General features: G+C 41.5%; 1 protein-coding gene across 5 annotated transcripts; it reads right to left on the minus strand.

The window, feature by feature from the left end:
* Window positions 1-1,806: 1,806 nt before the first annotated feature.
* On the minus strand, window positions 1,807-19,710 carry LOC310871428 (uncharacterized protein). Of its 5 annotated transcripts, XM_083782956.1 has the most exons (15): window positions 19,479-19,710; window positions 18,559-18,614; window positions 18,115-18,296; window positions 16,923-16,993; window positions 16,743-16,844; window positions 13,475-13,606; window positions 13,041-13,131; window positions 11,475-11,545; window positions 10,252-10,393; window positions 7,332-8,000; window positions 4,801-4,993; window positions 4,339-4,649; window positions 3,957-4,033; window positions 3,784-3,825; window positions 1,807-3,695 (listed from the first exon to the last, which is right to left on the minus strand). In XM_083782956.1, the coding sequence occupies exons 1-14, from the start codon at window positions 19,581-19,583 to the stop codon at window positions 3,790-3,792; spliced, it is 2,238 nt and encodes a 745-aa protein (XP_083639082.1). In that variant the 5' UTR covers window positions 19,584-19,710; the 3' UTR covers window positions 1,807-3,695; window positions 3,784-3,789. The 5 variants fall into 5 exon arrangements, with proteins under 5 accessions (XP_083639082.1, XP_083639081.1, XP_083639080.1 ...); XM_083782955.1 differs by having other exon boundaries at window positions 1,807-3,092; window positions 3,784-3,822; window positions 16,743-16,993; XM_083782954.1 differs by having other exon boundaries at window positions 3,784-3,822; window positions 16,743-16,993.
* Between the last annotated feature and the right edge of the window lie 1,713 nt (window positions 19,711-21,423).

The raw sequence follows: 21,423 nt of genomic DNA on the forward strand, positions 1-21,423 counted from the left end.
TCCTTCTGTGGCTCTCCGTCTCACCTTTTGGATTCTTCCAAGATGGCACAAGAAATGTTTTACTGGTCGGGGTATCGATAGAGTCAGAAGCTTTAAATACATAAGCATTAAACTCTCGATGCCGACCAGCAACACCTCCGTTGGTTCCGTCAGCTTTTAACTTGTCTCTAGGTGTGCTGAACCGGGCTAGTGTCAAACTAACACAAACCCAAGCCATAAATACAGACGTGAGCTGAGTGATTGCTCTCCAGCCCATGTTCTTACAGAATAGTAGAGAATACCACAAACATTTACCAACTCGCCCACGCGAGAACGCCGAGAAGTGAAGGACGGTCGCCCTGGAATTTCAGAAAGTGCAGATACCGCGCCCCAAACCGGCGTAGAACTCGCCCCAAAAGTGTGGATATCTCGCTCAGAAGCGTGGGTAGCTCGCCCCATATTTATCATATTTTAGAACATGGTACACACCATATATAGTTTTAGTTTAGCCATTGCACTGAGCATTGTTGTATACCATTTCCATAGATAGCTGTTCTGGAAATTCCCCCATCACCTGATGAATGGGTGATAGGCCTACTCTAAGGTGATGGCCCATTGGCACACCCATGCAGCTCTAGTCTAGGCAAACCCGTGGCCATGGCCACGAAAATGACCCTAAAAGCAGCCAACGTCTTCAACGTAGACTATGACTTGACTATGATAGGCCTATTTATGTTGCATAGATTTCATATAGACAGCCCATCAGCAATACGTAGCCTGAATTGTTTTTGTTTGTTTACGCATCATATTTTCTATGAATATATTCACATTAATAGCCTATGGATTTTCAGACGATTATTAACCACTTAAACTCTCATTAACTGGTAAACTGGACCTTTGGCCCTGGACTTGATCTGCTCTTTTTCCCCTCTAGTCTAGACCAAAACTCTTTGCTGAAAATAGCAGATCTACAAGCTCCGAATGTATTGTGCACTTGTAGATATATATTCTCATTCTCATGTTCCCCCAGAATAAAGATGCTTGGGTTCAAGTGGTTAATGTTTTAAAAAAAGAAGAAACTAACCATCACACAAGATTGGCAGTTCCCAGACCCCTTGTTGAAGACACATGCTGGAGTCTGGAGTATGAGATCACACCGTATATTTATGACACAGGTTACTAACCTTTTGACAAATCACACCTGTGTGAAGTGAGCGGTGCAACTATACATTTGTTAGTTACTATACTGTAGTCTGTATACTGTATTGTAGTGCACAGGGCTAAAAGCAAAAAATAATCCCAAAACTGAAAAATATTTTTTGCAAATCAGCACTGATCTCATCAAATGACCCCTATGGAAATTTCAGGACTGAGAACTTTAAGCCCCGAGATCTCTACTGTAGTCAGTGTAGTGTACTATTCAGAAAAATAGTCTGTATTCCACCACGTCTCATATTTAGAATAGAATTGACAAAGGTTTGACACTCGATAGGCGTTCCTGCATAACTTTCAGGTATAATGATGTCACGTGCATACCCTCTATACCTATGTATAAATGTGATGATGCAACTGAAACAAATAAAAATCACATCTGTGTGAAGTGAGGGGCCCTCTTATCATCTTACATCGTGGACGGTTAATTTATGTACTACCAATGTATACGTATAGTATACATCTTTTATGACTTAATTATCAGACAAAACAAACATGGACAAAACTAATATTAAACCCTGTCCATTTCAATGGCATTTTTTATGTTTGTCTTAGGAAAAACAAACATTAAACATATATATAGGAGGGGCTAGTGCCCCTCAAAAATATAAACGGTTTCATTGAATGAAAACAAATATAAACTGTTTATTGGGGGGGAACAACAGTTGAGGTAATTATAAAACAGCAGTGTGATATCACATTTAGAAAATTAAAACATTCAAAGGCCTAACAAGTGTAACATTGTTCCCATGATGTGGATAGTAATTTGTTACCATCGAGTACTGTACTCAAAAGGACCAGTGAGTTAAGTATCTATCTAGACATGTATTGTGAACAGTGTGTAATGAGTGGAATTTTCTCCAAACGGGAGAGAAACCCTACCGCTGTGACTAGTGGGTGGGTGTGGGAAATGCTTTTCAAGTAAGTCTTAAAGAGAAGCCCTTTTAGTAACAATGCAATGCATCAGATTTTGTCTCTTCAGGTATGTTGATTTTTACAGATGGTTCATGAGCGCAATATAATGAATGGGGAGCAACAATTTGTTTTAGAATATAAACAATTATTTCAATCACGTTTTTGGTACATTAATCAATCTCAGCTGATAAAAAGAAAGAAAAGAAAAGAAAAAACTACACAATGGTTATATTCCTTATCTTTTCTGTCCAGACGTTTCTAATGAGACTCAATGACAAAATCGGGAGGCTTGTTCTTTGTTCACAAAACTTCCCACTAAAAGGTTTAAAACTTCAACTGTCCCCAGCAGACAGGAAAACGTTTGAATACCTAAACTCGGTGTGATTCCCCTTTGTCATCAGCGGAAGCATGGTGATCTGTGAACAGTATGCATGACCAGGCAAAAATAAAACGAATATAAAAATGTAAAACAAACAAGACATTTGTAAACAATGTGTCCCATGAAAGCCATTTGGAAGTTCACATTTTTAAGGCTCTTTGACAGAAAAGGCAACAACACGTTCAAGGATTAATACTCACTAGACTCCCCTTATTTTTCACAGCATAAAGCTAAATGATATGCCAAATCCTGAAGCTAAACTACAACAAAAAAAACCTGACTTGATTTAAGGCTTCATTGGAACAAAGCGGCCCTCCTCTCATTACTGTAGCCGTCTCATGAGAATTCACATATCAGATCAAGCTGTGCCAAACTGTATCAACAAAATGGCAAAAGGGACCAGAGGACAGTATAAAAACAAACAACAGTCTTAAAAGGCAACTTATGATATTTGACATGAATCCTATCATTCTATTATGCTTAGGAGGACATCTGACAGAACACTTCAACACCTCATCAAAACATGTCATTTTACATAGGGTGGCAGAAATGTTCCAGTGGCGTGAGACCTTGACACGGAAAGCAGTGTTATATCAGTCATGTCCACCTGTCAAACAAACATAATAGGTTTCATGTTAAATATAGGTAAATTTGCACTTGACATCACTAGAGTGAATCCACACCAAATCACTCTGGCCTTTGAAGCAATGTTGCACTCACAGGTGACCACATTCAATCAGTGACATCACAATAGGTGTCTCCCATCAGGTGTCAATGATAAAATACCCTGTTGTGCATCTCTGATTGGATGTAGTCACAAGTGCAACACGCTTGAAAGTTTCAACCCATAGAGGGCACTACAGCATTACTTTTCTGGCCAATTGGGTGTGTGGATTCATTCAAACATTATTTGGACAGAAAAAACATGAATTAAAAACAGGGTTAAGGTAGTGTGTGTATGTCGGGTTGGGGGTTGGACTACAGCCTGATTTATACTTGGTCGTATGATCTGGCATGATGTCCCACGCCAAATACTGTCGATCTACAAGCTCAATGTGATGCGTTGTGGGCTTGTAGATTGTAGCCAATATAATAGCTATTCTTGTCACAGGACACTAGTAAGACAGTATAAATTAGACATAACACTACTGAGATGGTCCAGTTAAAAGTAATGGCTTTCAGTTCCCAAAGAAGTCATGCCGCAAATTTCCTGTCAAAAGAAAAATACATTTATATAATACACATTATAAAGGACTTTTAAACTTTATTCCTGATGTTTGGACTAAGTAGCTACTTACTTAAATTTATGAGATGACCTTCTTTTTAGATGATTTCTTCTTCTGCAAATATAAAAACAATAACATTCATGTAAACAATCCAATTAAATTAAGTGTACTGAAACTAATTTCAGTATTTCAATACAAGTAGGATTCAGTCAGGAATGTATAAATGACTACTGTGTGTTTGTTACCTTAGCAGCAGCAGATGGAGTGTGCGTGTCTGGAACAGATTGTAACTGTGTCACCTCCTCAGTTGGTTTGTTCTTCTCTGTAACAGTAATGTAGTACATGTTTGAGAGAGAGAATAAAAATGAAACAAACAAAAGTAAAATCACAACATTTAGGATGGCACAGAGTTCCTTGATTTGGAGAGGACTGCCCAGAAAAGGGAGTTGGAGAGAAGTTGTCGATGGCCCCATGTTAGATGGATGTTTATCCTTGATGAGTATTTCTATGTATTTGATGTATTACCATGTGTTGTTCTTGCTTACTGTAAATCGCTCGGGATTAAGAGCATCTGCTAAATTGTAAGTTCCCTCATGAGCAACGGGACGAAGGAAATTAATGTCTTACTCTTTTTCTTGGCAGAGGCCTCAACAATGGATGGAGTGGAGGTCTCCGTCTCCGTCTTGACTTTACCGCTTTTCCCCCGCTTCTTCTTCTTCCCCTCGTTGGGAGATGGAGCAGGGGAGAGTTCAGGAACCTTTTCCGAATTCTTCTTTTTCTTCTTCAGCGGCGGCTGGTTTTCTTTTGCGGACAAGTTTTCCAGCTCAGCAGCCATTTTCTTCTTATTCTTTGGTGTGACATCTTCCTGCTGTATGGTAGCAGGAGCCTGTCTTTTGGCTCGAGTCGTCACCTCCTTGGTCCCCTGGTTCTGGGTTTTCCTGATTTTGAATTGGTTCAGATTTGTATGGTTCACTTTACTTGGTTAACAAAAACTTTGTTTCGGTACAGCAAAACTATGATAACAAGCAACAGATAGATTTGGTAAGTGTATTTAAAACATTAAGAAATAAAGAAGATGATTAAACTGACTTTTTCTTTGCTTTGGGTGTTGGGGTCTCTGTCGGGTCTGGAAGGCTGTTCTTTGTCGGGGTCTGTGTCTGGTCTGGAAGGCTGCTGCTACTCAATTTCCTCCTCGACAGCCTTTTCTTCTTACTCACTTTTGTCCTGTGATTAGTCTGTCTTGTTCTAGTTGAGATGGCGACGGCAGATTCATCAGGGGTTTCTGTAGGACGTAGAGGTGGATACAGAAAGAGGGAGAGATGCACGGGGAAACAGAGATGGGGAGATAGAAAGAGTTAAAACCATTATCAAACCGTTTGTACAAGCAACCAATGGTAAATGTAGGGTGTATAAGTCACTTTAAAAGGAGCATTCAGTGATTTGGAGAAAACCGCCCCGGTAACAGTGGGGGAGACACACAAAAGGCCAACAGCACGTGCACCAAGGCCCTCCCCCACTTGATCCTGATTGGATGAAGGCTGGCTAACCCTAGCCAAAAACTAAACCTTTTTACCCCAGGGGTTAACTGGGGACAGGGAGGAACTCCTTATATTGGCAGCACACTCTATAGTAGGGAGGATTATGCAAAACAAACAAAAAAATAAATGTAATTAAAAGGCCTAGAATGTATTTTCTTATTTTCTTCCAGCCATGCTTTACGCAGACACGCACATAAAACCTGGGAGGAGCTGCCCTACTATAACTGAGCAGCTCCACTGGAGCAGCTGGGGGGTTCACATCCCCACCCAGATATTTTTCTGCTAGTCCACGGGATCGAACCGGGAACCTTTTACTTAAAAATGCGCTCCCCTAGCCTTTATTTAGGCCACTGCTGCCCAAAACATTTACAGTTCATGTATGTAATTTGGCATCCCTAGAAGAAATACTTATGATAGTTCGGTACATACTTTTACTTCATACTAGATACATACAGTAGTCAGGATCCCAGTCCTCTAAAGGGCTTTCTTTCCACTGTACCACAGAACGTTTCTGAGAACTGACAACTGTCCCAATTGTATTTTCACGTGCGCACACATCTGGCAGGTTAAAACTGTGCTGAAGTCGCACTGATTAGTTATGCTAGCCATGTTGAGCACAGTCATGGTCAGCCAACCATGCTGGTAGGCAGGCATAATGACGTAGCTATTCAATTATTGGTTTCACTAACACGTTGCTACTTTCGGTTGTTTACATCTACATCATCGCAATGACTCAATAACAGCACTCAACGACAGAACATACCTGCTCTGCTCTTAAGTCCAAATTTGCATCTAGTAAGCTCACAAGCCCATGATAAAAAATATATATTCTTTTGTATTTTGGTCCAAGATTTCCTTAATTTTTTAAAAGCAGCTCAAACAGGGACAGGTGACAAGTCCTGATCTCGGTGTGTGAACAGCATCATTTGTATGATGGGAATGGCCTATTCCATCACTATCAGCAGAACGCTTTCTTTCTTCTTAGTTTTTTTTCTACTTTGTCCACCTAAATCATTTTGAGGTGGGAACACTAAATTATATGATTCTCTGCCATAAACAGAGGGGACATCTCCTTGTTACATTAGGTTTTCTGATTATCTGCATGCTATCAACATGTTATGTACCACTTTCATTCATGAAAAGTACATGATTCCGTAGTTTTTCTGTCTGTCTTTTTCTGCCCACTCTTTTCTTTTTTTCCTCCGGAAATGTTTCAACCCGAAGTGATATTGCCCCGTTTGTCCCTGTTTAAAGGACAACTTTAGTTTTTTTCAACCAAGGTTCATGTTTTAGGTTGTTATTAGAGAAACTAAAAGGTGAGTGTTAATTTTCTTTCATTTGCTGCTTTCTTTCGTTTTAGGGATTTTAGCAGTTTTTGACAGGGGGGCGGGGGCATTCGAGCATGGGGCTAAATATGTATATTTTTACAAAATATTATGGCAATTTATTATTTTATTATTTACTATAGTCCTAATAAACCCCAAGAAATTACATCTGGCCACGAAAGATCACAGGATCTACTGAATGTGACAAACTGACATATTGAGCCTATACACACAGTATAAGCCTTCCCCCAGTAGGCTACCTTCACATTCAGTAGATCCTGTGATCTTTTGTGGCCAGATGTAATTTCCTGGGGTTTATTAGGACTATAGTAAATAATAAATAAATAAATCACCATAAAATTTGGGGAAAAAAATACATATTTAGCCCCCTGTCAAAACCTGCTAAAATCCCCAAAACGAAAGAAAGCAGCAAATGAAAGAAAATTAACACTCACCTTTTAGTTTCTCTAATAACAACCTAAAACATGAACCTTGGTTGAAAACAACTAAAGTTGTCCTTTAAGTGTGGACTTGATGTCATATGAAAAAGGACTATACGGAGACATTGGAGTTGGAGCCACATGGAGGGGGGATGAGGGAGGGAAGAGGGGTGGAAAAAAAAAGAAAAAATCTTGGGAATTGCTCGTGTGTCATATGTGAAAATGCTATCTGTATTGTGCTGCTCTTTCCAAATAAAACAAATATTATAAAAAGAAAAGTACATGATTCCATAAGTATGACTCCCCACCATTCCCACCTGTGCTGCTGCTTTCCTGTCCATTTCCCTCTGCTGGTGACCTCTTTTTCTTCTTTTTCTTTTTCTGACCATCCTCGGCTGGAGTGATGGGAGGCTCTGCCTTCTCCTCCGTCACCTCCTCCGCCGCCTCCTTTTTCTTCTTCTTCTTGGGTGGAGTCGCAGGGCTCTCCAACTCCGCCTGCCCTTCCTCCTCTCCCACACCTCCCCCTCTCCTCTTCCTGATTTTCTTTTCTGGGAGTGTGGAGGGAGTCGTCTCCTCTTCCTCTTCTTGTTTCCCCTCCACTTCGACAGTCTCTCCCTTTTTCTTCTTCTTTAGCTTTTTCTTGGCTGGTGGACTGACCTGACATACCTCCTCCTTCTCTTCCACCTTCTCCTCTTTAGGGTCCTCCACCTGCTTCCCCTCTGCAGTCATATTCTTCCGTTTCTTCTTGTCTTTCTTTGCTGTACTCACAGGGGCGAGCGGAGGGTCAATGGGCGTCATAGCAATGGGTGTGTCCTCGACAGCATCCGCGACGACAGGAGCTTCTTCAGTAGACGTATCCAAGGACTTCTTGTTCTTCTTCCTCTTCTTTTTCCCAGGGAGCGGAGTGCTGGTTACTAGGTCCAGATTTAGGATGGTTGAGTCCTGTACGTCTGGTTCCTCTCCAGCAGCAGCGGGCGTCTCTTCAACTGGAATTACCAACAACCAATTATTCTACTAATACAGACCGTTTCATTCTGTAGAGTAAACAATGACACCGCTGTCCCAACCATTCTTGTTAATAACAAGCTCTTAGGTAGCTAACTAACTAGACTACAGCAGTTATGTTACGAGCTGGCAAGATATATTGAAAAAATACCAATATGCGCAGGGACTCTGGGAGGTGAGATCCATGTGAATGTAAATTTATTTCAAAGAACCATACCGGCATCAATACACTGTCTATTCACAGCAGTGGCCAATTTTGTGTTAATAGTTAATACAAATGTTTGTTGTGTTAATTGAGCAGTTGAGATGAATAACGAATAAGTCCATAATTTATTCTGACCCCTCCTCGAAAAGGCCTGTGTCCTGAACCCTATCTATAATTTATACATTATGGATAATTTGTTTCAGTTGATTAGAACTTAGAGTTTAACATAGAGTCCTTGTAGACTGCTGCGTTTTGCATAAAAACGGCAGATTGTCAAAAAGAATGTATCAGTCTGCAAGGACCTTAAATCAAGAGTCACTGTCCTAACATACCGGTAAGTGCATGGTTGTTTAAACTTATTTTTTGGTTTTAAAATGCATTAAACCCCAAGATACCTTAAAAGTAACAATACAAATAAATAATAAATGCATTATCAGTATTAGTATATTTAACACGTTTCAAGTATATGCAAGTTGATTGTTACACCGTGACTGATCTATTGGCTTTTGCAAAAATCAAACCACAGTAAGCTTTAGAAAATGGTTGCTAGAATTTGAAGTACTGTTGTGAAAAATAGTAGCCTTTAATAGAGGCAGCAAGCTTGTCTATGCTTAGGGAAAATGCAGTGACAGAAATACAAAATGTGGGATATTAGGGAATGGAAGCCAGAAAATAATTTGGAGTTGGGAGGAGAATACTCAATTGGCCTGTTACTGAACAATAGTAGGCTATAGGGTATAGGCCCTAGGGGAGGTAACAGGCTAGCTTTACCACACTGAACCACATACTAAAGGTACAGAATCATGTAAATTACAGACTTGTACAGGTAATGTTTCTCATGGAGCTAAGGAAGTCAGAAAGCTAATATTAGCTAACTTTAGCATGGCTGTAGCATGGTGATTAACTTAGCAAAAAACGAACTTTTTTAACAATATATATATGCATTCTTTCACCATAAATCTTTACAAAATAAGTTAATAATATTGTAACCTACTTCCTCAAGAACACATTATTTTGCTCCTGTTTGTCTGTGTGCTCCTGTTTGTCTGTGTGCAAGCATGTGAGATGCACAGTACACTACTTCACAACTGGGGGTCCTGAACAACTGAGGGCGCCCACACAGAAGCCTGAACTAAAATATTAGCTAGGTCCTAGAGAGTTACTATAGGTGCCTGGAAGGCCTACACACAAAAGGGTAGAAATAAATGTAACTATAGGGAATTTTCTATAACTGTATTATTATATAGTTGGCTACAGCTGAGCATTACACCAGTGAGTGAAAGACCATCAGACACTCTTTACTTGACAGACTTTTCCTTGGGTTTCAACTCCCAGAGACTCCTATTCTGTGAATAACGTGTGAGTGGAGTTGAGTGGGAGAATTGTGCTCGTCTCCCTCTCTCAAACAGTACTTAGCGCACTCCATTGTATAGGCTATTTTACGTGTTGGCACGCTGCACAAACAGATGCATTGTGGACCGGGCATACTTCAAACTCATGGCATCAGCGCACCAGAGTGCAACCAGAGCGGAACTGAACACCGGTTCTTGAAAATCCGCTCCAGGCTTCATTCCAAATCTACTCGCTCTACTCACAGTTTTATACCATGTTTCCGTAGCCACACTTCCATGAAAATGTAAATTCTTACTTTTATTGCCTTTTAACCACTTTCAAGCTGTCCTCCCTTTTTTGGCAATCTCATATGGGCAATTTTTCAAAAGATTTCAAAGATGACAAACATAATAATCAAGCTACAAGCTCACAACACGTCATAATGTGTCACATTGTGAGTTTTACTTGCAGATCAGCAATCTTTGTCCCATGACACCATTGTAATGTATGACAAACTATAAAATAGGGCTCAAGTGGTTAAACAACTGCGTCTTATTTCATGCTAGTTTAGAAGACTATTTCTGATAATTCGTCACTTATTTTGTAACAGGAATGTTTTAAAGAGATAAATAAGTCTGGAGTCTGGGTCTCATGACAACCTATGATGTTGCTGTTGTGGTGCAGTGCAGTGTTACCCATATCAGCAGTAGAGGGGTCAGAGGGGGTCACAGGGTCACAGGGGGTTGTTGAGGTCACCGGTTGGTCCTCTGGTTTCTGCTGGAGAGCTAGGTCACCACCTTCATCCTCCTGAGGACTGCCAGTAGCCGACTGGAGAGTCTATAATGGAACACAGTTCATCTAAACCAGTGCTTCTCAAAGGTTTACATTTTAGGGACTGCCATCATTCTGAGAGTGTGCAAATTATACCAAATGGGCCCGTGGTTCCATTTTAAACACTCAAGAGTTATAGACCCGTGAGGGTACATTTGGAACCCCTTCAAAGAACCCAGAGACTTTGAGAACCACTGATGTAACCATGCATTTACCAAATATGATAAGGAAGGGTTTCCATAACCCTACATATTGGGTTGGGTGTTAACAAGGCCATGCAGCTGTGTTGCAGTGCGATCCGAGTGAGAGACACACACAAAGCGGATATTTTGAACGAAGGCAGACAGCAATTTATGTCAATGTGTTAACATGAGCTCAGACTGATTAATGAGAATCTCTTAAAAACCTTCATAGACATTACTTTTTTCATCGTGTGATGTTATTTATATATACCGTTTGCTTGACCACAAATGTTAAGAATGTATTTAGATAGCATGCTGTTTGGAGTTTGTAGCAGTATAGTAACTAGTTTTCTTTGTACTCTATGTACATGACCATTTACACCGTTTGATCATTAGGACTCATGCCACTTCACTTGGATGAGATCTTGCACTTTGCAAGTCTCTCTGGAAAAAGCATAATTCTGAATGCCAAACATTTACATTGTAAAGCTTTATAAACAGACCAAAACAGACAAATCAATATCTCCTACTTGCAGGTATAGTCTTGTCAAACTAAATATAGCTCAATTCCAGAAAGACTCTTATTTAAAAAAAAAGTCCCAGAGCTGTACTGTTGCTTTTGCATTTCTCTTTCAGAATGCAATCAAGGCCATACTTTACTTAAGCTCATGGATAGAGATCCAAAAGCTTTAATGTCAATGCATGAAATTATAATGCAGGCCATGTTCATCACAATTTATGCTCAACAACACAACAGTACAGCTTGCCTGGGCCTTGTTCTTTTTCTTTTCTTGCAACACTGGATTCTATGACTTCCAGAAAGAAACGATATCTTGTGTTGGCAAGACCGACCATATATACACACACAATAAGAGCAACATGAAATTGTAAGCGGATTAAACTACCTCAGTTTCCTTGTCCTCTTCCTCTTTGGAGCTTTCACACACAGAGGCTGGAGCAGCAGACTCATCAGGGCCTAGTTTACATAAACAAACAAAAGAGATTTCCAAAATGGCTGTTTGGGGCTTTTTTTTGTACTGCTTCAATACAAAATGGACGACATTGGCAATCTTTTTTCATCTCCAACTGCCAGACAGATAGTGCACGTCAATTGTCCATACGTCTGTCCACAGTTAATTTCGCAAACTCCTTGGCTGATCAACTCATTTCTTGTGCTCTGCTGTGTAAAACTACTAATAAACTACTTAAATGGTCAAATGATCTGTCCAATATGACTTTGCGTTAGTGTGCACTGATGAACTCTTACTGTTCCCCACTCAAGCTGATGAAACAAGCTTTGACAAGTTAAACAAAAAACAAGATATTATACAACTTAAGAGGCTGCCAAATGGGAAGAGAACAGCAGCTTTGAACATCTGGTTAGGGCGTTGTGCCAAATGGAACAGTCAGCCTCACTGTGTCCTGACATGGACTCTTCTGTGTGGTGCTACAGAGCTTAGTATATCATTGCTGTCGGGCAGTACGTTTTATTTTTCTTCATAAATAAATGCCCTACTACTTGATCTGATGCGTAGCAGAAGTTCGAAACATCTGCTACTTTTGCCATTTTTGAATTTGAATCCTGAAATAGACACAATTTTGAACATATGAGGTGTCCACCCGACAGAGACGATATGCTGGGGAGATAATTGTCTTATGCACTTCACTCAGGGCTACCAGTGTCCTTCCAGACAAAAACATTTCTCAATGTAAAGCCCAAACCACACCAATGAGTCGCCATGCAACTCCTTGCAACCAAATGGTTGCGAGTAGACGCATGTAGTTGCAAGGAACCATTGAATTGACCCAATTGAATCACTTGCGTCGACATACTCCACCATGCGCCGATGTGCAACAGGACGTTGCGACGAACGCTGAAACTGTTTTGTTGCGTCTCGGGCTTAAGAGTAGGGAGACCACCTCCAACCACTGCAGCTGTAATACTGTAGTTATGATGTATATAATGTATAATACAGAGTTTAAACTAAAGCCCAAACCACACCAAAACAGTTTTAGCGTCCGTCGCAGCGGTGTGATATGTCCTGTTGCATGTCGACGCAAGTGATTCAATTGGTTCAATTCAATGGTTGCTTGCAACTACATGAGTCTTCACGCAACCGTTTGGTTGCAAGGAGTTGCATGGCCACCCATTGGTGTGGTTTGGGCATAAAATTATTTCTGTATTGCGACTTTAATTGACAGAATGTTATGCTGTCTTTCATTAAGGTGAAAGCATTGACACACTAGCATGGGAATGCATTGGCAACATTTATGCGGTACAGATTCTAGACCACACTCTCCTCACAACGTGGCCAGATTGTCACTAGAGGGCTCTGGACAGACAAGCCTCCAGTGTTTTCATCACAACGCCTTGTGAGTATCCACAGTGTGGTGTGAGCTAGTGTTTACAAGATCCCATACACAGCGGTTAAATAGCAAGCCGGGTTCAAAACGCCATTGGCTGTTCGTACCGTCAGTGGGAAGGTCGGTTGGCTCCACTGGCGGCTCAGTGGTCTCCTGAGGTGTCACTTCAGAGGAGGTGGGCAAGGCTGGGACGGCTTCCTGCGAGGGAAAAAGAAGACCCCTCAGGTCATCAGAGGTCAGCAGAGGCTAAATCACCTGGGAGGTCCCAGAATGAACGTTTTCGAAGTGTACAAAGACGCTTGAATGTTTGTTCTCCTGTTGGTCTCCTTGCAGCTCAAAGAGCAGAACTATGACTGATTGTGCACAAGACAGCCTGTGCTGTGGCTGTTAATAATCATTCATAATTATTATTTTACAGTGAATATTTCCTGATTCTCCACACTACAATGTTACAAGACATGAGGTGTTGAACGACTTTTGAGCATATAAAAAAGGTTTGACAAGACTACAAGTATCCACCAAACAGTTTCCCATGCTGCACCTCGACAGGAATGTCCTCCTCTTCCTCTAATGATTCACCCCCATTGGCTATGGGGGTGGGAGTTAGAGTTTCCACTTGATTGTCAGAGACTTCAGACGGAACCACAGGTACTTCAACCGCTGGCTCTGCGTTCTGAGGAATAATGGAGGAAGGTTTGTCAGTTGGAAAATAAAAGTTTCACTGTACATTTGATCCTTGAGCTCTCATACAAAGATATTCAGCACTTTTACGTTCCTACAATATTTCTGCAAGTAAAATTGTGTGAGAACAAGAGATGACAAATAGTCTCTCCAACTGTTGTAGAGATTTGCATTATCTGTTATGTTATAAAAGGAGTGTTGATATATTCTGAAAACAATGTCACCAAAGCACATTCCTGCATAGCTGGCTGCTACACTTCATTATTTCTAGATCTGCATGCTTTCTCATAAGGGAGATCAAAGGACACAGCATCAGTCACCGGGACTTTCACTAAAGCATTACCAACCAATAAATACTACAGCTGTTGAAGTAAAGACTACATACCGGTATGTTGAAAAGTTGAATAGCAAACAATGAAGGCTAGAATTACACAAATGCAGTTCAGATTAACATCAGATGAACTAGAACCCCTAAGAGGCTCATATCAAACCTGCATTGACTCTTTTTCTGACAATGCTTTCTGAGCCAGAAGCCTTGGCTGGGTAGGGGACTGAAGTTGGGCTTTGGCCTGATCAGGGGTGGGTTGGCTGCACTGCAGCAGGGAGGCCCACTTGGTGGGCTTCTTGGCTAGAGCCTCACCTTCTGAGTTGTAACTGTCTGTAACTGCTGTAACTTTGTGTCCTATTAGATGCATGGGCAGGGGCATCTAGAGTGGCTAACTATAAAATATGCCTAATAATTGCGGACAGCTGGCATGACTAACAATGCTTGTATTCTTAACGACTGCTGGTAATCCACAGTGACTAATTATTTTATATTTTGCAGCTGGTATTACAGCCCAAATCAGTACCGACTTCAGTCGGACAATTTAAATATACAATGTTTTGTTGCATGCATGCGTGTGCGTGCGTGCAAGAGTACTGGTTGCCTTATAAACTGCAGCTGTATGGGCATTAGATGCGAACCACAGAGGGTTTCACATTAACAGAACCAGACAGAACCAGAAATAACCACCACCACTGTAGCACAGATTTGAACACTGTCCAGGAGTCGGGATCAACAGAACGCTGCGTGCACAGGCACACACGCACACACGGTTTGTATCAGGAGATTATGAGTCTCTCTCAGGCACACAGGTCTGTTCAAACAGTATTAGAGCCAGCTATCAGCATCTACTGCATCACTGGACGAGTATAAAAGAATAAAAACCGGATTCACATACATTGCCTGAGATAACACGCATCAGAGACAGACAGACAGAGATAATACAATCACAACAGAGTAGAGGACATGGATAGACTATAGTATACACACACATGGTGAAGGTAGCGGTGTGTTTGTGTCTGCCTTTTTAAAGTACATAAGCCAATGCCCATCTATCTACACACAAATTATTGCAGTGACTGGCTTTAAGCTATGTGTGTAGTGTATGTCAGTGAGTCTGTCAGAGAGTACAGTATAATACTACTCCAACAACAAAGGGCAAAGATGCAAAAGTAATTTTCCAAAATAATTTGCTATCACAAGCACACCGCAAAGGATACATGAACATGTTTATTTAATTGTATTGTTTATTGCGAGAATACGGCACTTCTAAGTCAGAACATTAACAGTCCATAGTCTACAGAACCATTTAATTAACCATCTAGCTACCTACCTACATACATAAAACATAATATATCGATGTACCACTACCACTACCCATCTACTGTATCTACTATCCATCTCCAGTTAAATTCCAATACTCTACTTATCCTCGCATCCTTCACTTCCTAGCGCATTAGTCCCTTCCCATCCCTGAATGAGACGAGGATTAGATGCAAAGACAGAGGAATCGATGAGGTTCGACTTGAACGTGGAGTTCCACATGGCTCCAGAATGGCCAGGCCACTCTATAAATGTGCAGAATCTCTGCGTCCTCTGCATAACCCGAGAAGCACCCGGCCAATCAACTAGCCCATTCTGAACGGGCACCCATTTTGGTGTCAGCATCATGTTATGCTTTAGCTATTTAAAAATAGCAGATCTACAAGCTCATATCGCGCCACCGAGTGGCGCGATACGAGCTTGTAGGTCTGCTATTTTTGAAAAATCAAAGAGCGACTGACATTTTTAGAATCTGATCTCAGGTCAGAATGGGTTCATCAGACCCAGTGTTTGTCCGGCGGAAACCTCGTATGAATCTGATCTCAGGTCAGAATGGGTTAGAGCAGTTGTTCTCAACCAGTGGGTTGGGACCCCCAAGGGTCAACCATCAAAAGTAATCAACTATACAAGTCTATAGCTGGTCAAACATCGGGGTTGATTAGGTTCATGATCTACTGCGTTTTACAGAGTCTTTGACTAGTCTGGACAAGTTTGCTCGGTCTGGAGTCACCTTTAAAGGGATTGTGACATTTAAAAGACATTTTTGTAGATTTTTTGGCTTTTCTTGACATCAATTTCACAAAAAAAAAACGAAGTTTGAACATTCAGTGTATTCTCTGCTGTCTGGACTTTTGTGAATAATTATGCAAAAATGTCTCATCTGGTTGGACGGCAGAGATATACGTAGATCTCCGCTAAACCTCCGCCCCCTCCCCTCTGCTCCCTGCCTAGTGCCTACCCTCTCTTCTCCGCTTCCTCATTGTGATCGCGACTTTGTTTCTTTGTAATACTTACTAATAATGGCTTCTAGAGAAAAATCAATCTGCTCTGTTGTTGGCTGTGTCAATCAACACAAGTCCTTACACTGGATACCAACTGGCCTAGACGACTCTTTTATTTTTGACGACGTTCCTACCACGTTGTCAAAGAAGCGCATCTTGGGTTGACAGGAAAGGGGGAATTACCGACATCTACAGGCTAAAATAATGTGTTTTTCCATGGCTTCTCAGGATGAACTTTACACATGCACAAAAACTCGTGTCAAGAAATACTGGAGTGGAGTTGAGTGTTCAAACTTTTTAGACACGTTTGAAGGACCATGGCCAAGACTTTTAATGTTGTTAAAATTATGTTATAAATCATGTCATAATACCTTTAAGGCCTATTCATAGTCCAGTTTTCGGGGAAGAGGCGACCACCGAAAACGACAACATGACGCCACGCCGTGGTGGTCAACGCTCACACTTCTCTCTCGGTTTACCTCTTCTTGTTCTGTTGCGTCCTCTTCTTTATCAGAGCTCTCGCTCCCCGGGGATTCTGTCTTAGTTTTGCTCTCAGAATCGTTAGCCTGATCAGGGAGGACCTCAGGATCCTTCCCCGGGGATGGAGAGCCTCCATTGGATGACTCAGCAGCAGCACCATTAGCCTGATCAGGGAGGACCTCAGGATCCTTCCCCATGGATGGAGAGCCTCCATTGGATGACTCAGCAGCAGCACCATTCGTCTGGGACTCTGGAGTTGGGGAAGAAATGCTTGTGTTTTGAGAGTAGCAAGTCATATTAAATGACTGTGTGGTGGCTGGACAGTATCATGTTATGTTTAAAAATGTGATAAGCCCCTTATATAATAGCAAACATTGTTTCAAAAAAGCATACATTAAAAGGAACCATTACACGACTTGGTTGAATATTTTTGAATACTGAGCGCTGTATAATCAAAAACACCTGTTTGATTTGTGCCATATCCAACATTGTAGCCATGTAGACAAACACATGATGTCATTTACAGATAAACAGTACTCTCAATAATGTTTTTGAAAACATTTGAAGTGATAAATATACAATGCAGTGACCAAATATTGATTATTTTTAATCAACACTTCCCATTGTTTTCCAAGACGACCACGTTGCACGACCACTGCACCTGGCATGAATTAATGGAATACTTCCATTACTGTAAGCAATGAAATCCTTTTCAAATCAATCAAATTGGTTTGTTGTTACTTTTGGGTCAATAGTAATACATTATGTTTTTAAATTACCGGTAAGTATCTATGAAATAAGTGGGATAATCAATGGAGAGTCATTATTGAGAAATAAACCTCTTCATTGCCCATAGAAAGGTAGACGCCCCTTCGGCTCTGGGGCGTATGCTCTGAAGTGAGGGCAAGCTTCCGCGTTGGTGCCAAGTAAAGTAATGAAAGGAAAGTACTTGAGTCACATGACTGAATGCGCCATATAACGGCACACTTCCGCCCGTATCAGTGCGATACATGACACTCAAATGAATTGCAGCGGCAAACGAGGCGTCTAATTTTCTATGTCTATGGTATAATCACCCTGTCAGCCGAGGTCAATTTCTTAATAATGACCTGCTCCCCATTGATTATCCCTCACATAATGGGTAAAGTGGACAAAAAAGTCCACTGGAAATGAAACATCCTGAAAGAATAAAAATAGAATGATACCTTGGATTTGGATTTTAATATGTATAGGTACATGGAGACAGGAAGAATTGAACACACTAAAGAAAAGCAGAACATGAAGTGAATTAACAAGACAGAGAGAGAGACACCGGCGGCAAACAGGCAGGCAGATATAGACAGACAGACAGCTGTGCATACAGACACATACCAACTAGAGGCGTAGTCTCCATCTCTTCTTCACTGGTGGAAGGCTTAATGTCCACCTTTTCTTCTTCTACGTTTGTGGTGTCATCTTTTTCATTGGTGGCAGGGTCTGGTTTGATGCTTTTCTTCAGCGTGATCGAGTCCATATCCATTTCCTGCTTAGTATGTTCAGCTAGAGAGACCAGTCTGTGGATAAACAAATACACACACACGACAGATACATGGACAACCATGCACAAATACAAAAAACATTAAGGTGAAGCTAGATATTTGTTATAGGCCCACTTTGTGTGAATTCAAACTTGAAAGTATTTAAATAATTGAAGACACAGTGTCTTTGTTTTTTAAGACACCGTCTCAAAATCTTTATTTCTTACATATTGGCTTTGAATTTTTAATAAAGCAAATGCAAGCAAATAATTTTACTGTATGTGAAGGAACAACTTACTTGTTCCAGCCTGTGTATATATCATGCAGGCTGGGGCTCTCTTCTGGTGTTTCCAACTATATGAGAGAGAGAGAGAGAGAGAGAGAGAGAAGCTCAGGTTCTAGTGTAGTAGCAGTGGTTCAACCTGTGGGTCGGAACATCCAGAGGGGTTCCCAACTTCCCACATATGTATTTATTTTGGGGGGTCCCCAGATGAGGACTTCACTTAATACCACAAGAAAGAAACAAAAAAAAAAAAAAAAAAAGTGTATTACTGTGTCAAAGGTAGGCTAATCAACAACAACCTATAAAAACTGGTCAAACCTTGGCCAAATTGTCAAATAATATAATGTGTGATAAATCTACAAGATCACAACTTGTTGAACTTGTAGATCTGTGATTTAGCTATTCGTCTGTGGAACCAACCAAGTCAAACTAAATGGAACTCAAGTTCAAACCACGTGCTTGTCAGAGTGGGTCCCCAGTTGAATAATATTATTTGTTGGGGTCCTTCAAATATGATTATTTCGGGGCGATCACGGCCTGAAAATGTTGAGAGAACCACTAGACAGTATCGTAAACATAATAATATTATGAACAGAGTTTGCACTGTTGTGTAGTCCTAAGCAGCAGGGGCCAGGGGGGCTGTGCCTTTGGTTGCTGCCATGCTGCTGCAACTGTAACATCGTGTTCTTTTCGTCAAGAAAGCCCGTGCATCAACGCACAGGCCCATGAAATACACCCAGCAGTGCCGTATGTAAACATGTATGCGTTATGTAACGCGACGTGGCACACAGATGATGTCTGAGGATAAATAACGCTAATATTGAAATGTACAATCATAGTTCCCATTCTGGTTTATTGTCAGCCAAGAGAATAGACGCAGTTAAAATGTACTAGAACAAAAACAATGTTGCATAACAACGACCAGACAGTCTCACCTGTGAAACGTGTTTCTTCAACATGCTTGCAGCTTTTGAGTGTCCGTTCACCTTCAGGTGCTGATAAATCAAATACAGCAGAGCGGCGTCTGATTGAGAGGCCATCGTCACTGTGTGGGCCGATTGCCACGACCCAAAAGCGTAATATGAGCAATTTATTAACAGTTGACTTAAGTCCAGCTATTCGCTTCTGCCCATGCTGCTCTGTCCACGAACGAAATGTATGTTGTCTTGTGCGCGACGACTACGCCCCCTCTCGCTAAGCATCGTGGGAAGATGAGTTGTACACGGCGTGACTACAGCTGTATATTATTTGTATTATTTGTACCAGCACATTATACATTTTTTATTCATTCATTCATTCTGAATGAATTCATGGGGGGGGGGGGGGGGGGGGGCATCATAAACTCAAACTTTATAATGTCTCCAAATGTCTTTGGCTCAAAGATGCAATCCCATGTGTCTCTGTGAAGAGTTGAGCCTGTTTAATAGCCACATCATAGAAAAATCATAGATGCATGCATATATTTGTTTTATGCCCCCCCCCAGATTATGCCCCCCCCTTAACTGCATCGGATAGATCTACTGCTGAAGTTTTATTGCAACTGTAGGTCGCATTTACTATGAAAACCTGCACTTCCATGCGTCACATCACACCTCCACATCATTCCCCGTGACATCACACCTCCATATATGGTCATGCCTCGTGACCTCACGTCTCCATATATGGTCACGCCTCGTGACACACCACGCCACCATATATGGCCATCTCCATATGAAGATCACAACACTGACCTTATCTAACCCTGGATAACCATACATGGAGAAGACTGAATCATCACTTAGATCTGCATATATGGAGCCGGACAGCAACTACATCTGACTCAATCCTCAAACCCTTATGGAGCTGACCTGTTCTGACATTTCATATGTTGATCCTTCCCCACCCGCCCTTCCTGTTCTGACATTCCATGTTGATCTGACCTCATCAAACCCTGTACACTCAAGACACGCTCCATATATGGCCAGTACAGAATTAATTCAATATGTTGATCTGACCCCCCCCATGCCAAAGCGCCAGCGCTCACCCAGTAGTCTGCCATCACCCAGGCGGATGCGTGCACGCACAGTTTTAGGGCAAGGTTGCTTCTCACCCTCAGGGCGTCTTACTGGTGGTTAAGCTACTACATGTTTATTTATTTGTACCAGCCATGCAGGGTAATTAAACATGGTGGCATATAACAAAGGATTAGTAGTAGGCCTATGGATCCATTAATCTAATAATGTGTAGGCTTGGCTTTGTGCGTGTGCCACAGTGTGTGGCCAAGTCTATGGACATTTTATGATGATATTTCTTGTACAGTATAGCCTAGGGCCAAGTCAAATGGCAAATTACGTGCAGTGTTTTAATTATTTTATCCCGGGTTACTTAAATTGTAGGCTAATACGTCATGTTTTGCAGGAGCCTATCATTGAAATCTGCAATGTAGGCTATTCTATTGTAAAGCTGTCAAATAAGTGTAGTGGAGTAAACAACATTTTTAAGTGGTGCAACCACTTCATTAAGGAGCTTTGTGTGTCTCTGGGTGGGGGTGGCTGGCTGGCTGGCTGGCTTGGTCTGTCCGAGCACGAAAATAGCGTTTGGTTGGTTCACAACCAAGTGTCACTGTTGGGCATGCCTAAGCCTAACACACACAAACACATAATTATTAACTGTATATATGATGATTTCAGGTGTGACAGTACAGTACTGTTACAGTACAGTAGAGGGACCCCCCCCCCCACAGTAACTTGTCATTTCTCAACCTTTCTTTTGGACGCAGGGTGGCTCGCTGGAACCGGCCAGGCCCCCTGGGCGCGTTCCTGGGGGTCTGGATGTTCCGGGGACCCCCACACGGTAACTGTCATTTCGCGACCGTTTCGGACGTGGGCCGGCTCACCGGAA

This window comes from Protomyctophum parallelum, assembly GCF_964188405.1.
Source record: "Protomyctophum parallelum genome assembly, chromosome: 14".
Taxonomy (NCBI): domain Eukaryota; kingdom Metazoa; phylum Chordata; class Actinopteri; order Myctophiformes; family Myctophidae; genus Protomyctophum; species Protomyctophum parallelum.

Bases quoted from the DNA above. Each gene is read 5' to 3' on its own strand.
- LOC310871428 (XM_083782953.1), bottom strand. From the start codon at position 19,583: ATGGCCTCTCAATCAGACGCCGCTCTGCTGTATTTGATTTATCAGCAC. The intron at 18,615-19,478 runs GTGAGACTGTCT...TCTCTCATATAG, and splicing joins TGAAGAAACACGTTTCACAG to TTGGAAACACCAGAAGAGAG. The intron at 11,546-13,040 runs GTACGAACAGCC...TATGTAAACTAG, and splicing joins AACCGACCTTCCCACTGACG to GCCCTGATGAGTCTGCTGCT.